At 36.5% G+C, this 3373-nt stretch overlaps 1 protein-coding gene across 7 annotated transcripts; it reads right to left on the reverse strand.

Annotated features, from left to right (window-relative positions):
• On the reverse strand, positions 1-3048 carry LOC133314314 (F-box/FBD/LRR-repeat protein At3g26920-like). Of its 7 annotated transcripts, XM_061515783.1 has the most exons (6): positions 2843-3048; positions 2009-2766; positions 1836-1909; positions 1473-1693; positions 507-564; positions 1-330 (listed from the first exon to the last, which is right to left on the reverse strand). In XM_061515783.1, the coding sequence occupies exons 2-4, from the start codon at positions 2703-2705 to the stop codon at positions 1475-1477; spliced, it is 990 nt and encodes a 329-aa protein (XP_061371767.1). In that variant the 5' UTR covers positions 2706-2766; positions 2843-3048; the 3' UTR covers positions 1-330; positions 507-564; positions 1473-1474. The 7 variants fall into 7 exon arrangements, with proteins under 7 accessions (XP_061371767.1, XP_061371763.1, XP_061371764.1 ...); XM_061515779.1 differs by having other exon boundaries at positions 1836-2728; XM_061515780.1 differs by having other exon boundaries at positions 507-548; positions 1836-2766.
• Between the last annotated feature and the right edge of the window lie 325 nt (positions 3049-3373).

A 3373-nucleotide genomic window follows, 5' to 3' on the forward strand; every position in this document is an offset into this window, starting at 1 on the left:
TTGTAACAACTAAAACATACGGTGAGGAAAAGTGAAACAGAGAAAGCAAGAAAAAAATAACAACAATATGAATCTTTATTTTAAAAGTCAAACTTAAATGTGCATAGCACCTTTACAATTTACGATTGTAAGTTTGTAACCTCACCCAGAGGGGATTTTCCAACCAAGTAGTCCACCACTCCATCAGTTACAAGTGTTGAATTCTGCTTTCCTTGACTTGGCAGCTTTTCTTGGCTTGGGAGGTAGAGGTTTCACTTTCACTATCAATGACTTCAAATTACCCAAGCAAGGGGGTTCAATATTCAGTAAATCTGTGACTAAGGAGAGAACCTACGCAACGAGGCATCAATTAGAGACGTTAACTTGAGAATTTTGTATTTTTAATCAAAATTGAGCTGTAAAAAATTTGGCACAAAAATGCATCTAAGCAAGAACGACAATTATACGCTTAAAACCTTTTAACGAAACACCTGAAGAGTACATGGAGAGAGCGTCAATGATCTTACATTAGCAAGCACTTGCAGGCAGCTAATTATGACGGAAGTTGACTGCAAGCAACATGCCCTGTCATCAACATTGATATTTACTTCTTTATGGAAAGATAGATTGCTTGCAGAGCAGGAACATCCAAAAAATCAAAGAACAAAGGTTCGAGTAAATAGCATTACTTAGTAAAAAAAAATCTTTCTGATAAACGGGGGATGCATGTATGGTCAAATTGGCAAGCATGGCATTGGAAATGCAAAGGATATGTGACCACCCCCCTAAATCAATGGACAATGACCAAAGTCTTCAGCTTAATACAAAAAGAAAAGGGCTCCACTAGGTTATTGTCATTTCCAAGAAATGCAAAGCTCCCAAGATGCAAACTTGTTAAACCGTCAAATTTAGAGATTTGGGACACAAGTAAAGTAAGAGACACAGAGAGATCGAAAAAGGATAGAAAATGAAACTTGAGAGTTTTTTATACTGATTAACATACAGATCTGAATAACTGAATTTGTATTTCTAGGCATACACTCAGCTTGCAAACTAAGCTACAATCTAAACCAGCTAGCTAAACTCAGTTGTAACTGTTCTGAAAGTTATAATAGAAGCCACATGGGCTTAACCACCTAACTACGAGATGAAAGAACACTAATCCAGGAGATCGTATAGTAGCTCCGCACCAGCTTAATAAGCTAACAATCTAAAAATATTACAATGGAATTGTTTTTACTCCAATATAGGCATCAAAAATGTCAACAGGTAGTTTTCTGGAAATCATTTTTTTGCAGAGATGTTTTCTTAAATTTTCTTAGGCAAATATCACGATAAACAAATCCATAATTTGTTGCAATAACTAACAAGATTTTGGGGGGGTTGTGTCATGTGTGTGTGTGTTTTTTTTTTTTGTGTGGGGGGGTCGAGTAGAAACAGAGAAAAAAGGAAAGATATGAATATCTATTCAAAGATTTAAATGTGCGTATCACCTTCAGCAATTTATGATAGTAATCTCTGCAAATGGGGAGTTTCGAATCAAGTAATCCACTACTCCGTCAGGCACAGGTTTCAATTCTGCTTTCTTTGATTTGTAAATTCTTCCCGGCCTTTGATTTGGAGGCAATATGTTTTTCACTTTCACTATCAATGACTTCAAGTTACCGAAGCAAGGGGCTTCAGTATTCAATAAATCTGGGATGGAGGAGAGAACCTACACAATGAGGGGTCAATAAGACATATTAACATAAGAATCTTTTAAATGACAAGATTGAGGTCTGGCAAAAATTTTGACTCAGAAAATGCATCCTAATAGAAAAACAAGAAATAACGTGCTTTTAACGAAATGAAGATACCTGAAGAGTACTTGAATAGAGTGTCAATGATCTCACGTTAGCAAATAGTTGCAGCCAGCTAAATAGGATAAAACCTGAACGCGAGTGACACAAAGCAGCCCATTGATCAGCATCAATATTTACTTCTTTAATAGAAGAAAGATTGCTTGCAGAGATATGCTTATTGGGAATACCCGAGAAAGCAAAAGAACAAAGATTGGGAGTTGATAGCACAATTTTGTAAGCTTGGTAAGAACGTATGTCCAAATTGACAAGTGTAGCATTTGAAATGCATAGGATTTGGGTATCCCCTATAGCACAGTTGTGAATAACCAAAGTCTTCAACTTAATACATGACGAAAATGGCTCCACCAATTCACTGTGACCAAAGGTGAATTTATAAAGACTCAAACTTGTTAAAGCTGTCAGATTTAGAGATTTGGGAAATGACTGAGATCTGTGAAAAACTGTGAGATCAAGAGATGTTAAAGTCTGACACAAAAACAAGGAAGGTGGCAAATCAAGATCACAATTATAAGTGAGTTTTAACTGCTGGATATCATAAGATAAAGCATATCTCAGAACCCTTTTCAGAAGATGGGGACGAACACGGCCATTATAATTGAATTCAAGATGTTGGAGTGGAACAGAGTCATCACGGAAAGACAGAACCTTAGGCACAAATCGGTTGAAAGAGGTCATTGATGAAAAGTGCCTGTAATGTAATATAAGCGTAGGAAGACGTTTCCAGAGACCCTTCCATCTCCTCGACAAGATGCAAGTTTGAACAGCAACTTGGGTTGGCAGAAACGACATTAAGTGAATGAGAACGCAATCCGGCAAATCACTGAGCCTGTCTTCATTGTTCTCGCTCAGCTTTGCTCTCTTCATATTGGGTTCTTCACCTTCCTTCTCTAACACTCACACGAACAAGCATTTGAGATTAACAAATCTACACGGAAAGTGAAAAACCTAAGAATGGAAACCCTGATTTCTCAAATCAAAATGGAAGTAGAAATAGAATATACCTTGCGTCTATCCAAACCGACCGAATGCCCTCCAAAACCTAATTTTGTTTTCTCGCTTTCTTCACAAAACCACCTTCACAGAAGGGTTGCAAAACACTGTTCATTTCCGGCTTTCATTTGTTGCGCAGGATTGCTACACATCAGGCATTGATGGGGAAGACAAACCAAATCCGTTTAACAAACGTGGAGAAGGAAGAAACCGGCTTTCACTTTGCTAGGAAAATGTTGAGAAGCGTCGAACCAAACACTGCCTTAGTGTCTTTAGACTGTCGTTTTAGTCGAAGTGAGATATTTTCAAAAAATAAAAATAAAAAATAAAAATAATTATAATCATGGATAAATTATTGCTCTAATGTTTCTAAAGTGAAGGTAGATAAGTTATCTATATTCGCTCCCAAAATGACATCGTTTTAAATTCAAAAATTAAAAAATTACAATGGAAAAGACTATTATAATTCTGAAATAAATTATAATTACAAAAATATCTTGATTTCAGCCTCAAAACGACGTCGTTTTGGACTCACTGTAGAT

Source organism: Gastrolobium bilobum, unplaced genomic scaffold (genome assembly GCF_033153095.1).
Source record: "Gastrolobium bilobum isolate Gb01-03AN ecotype WA unplaced genomic scaffold, APGP_CSIRO_Gbil_v1 utg12160, whole genome shotgun sequence".
Taxonomy (NCBI): Eukaryota; Viridiplantae; Streptophyta; class Magnoliopsida; order Fabales; family Fabaceae; genus Gastrolobium; species Gastrolobium bilobum.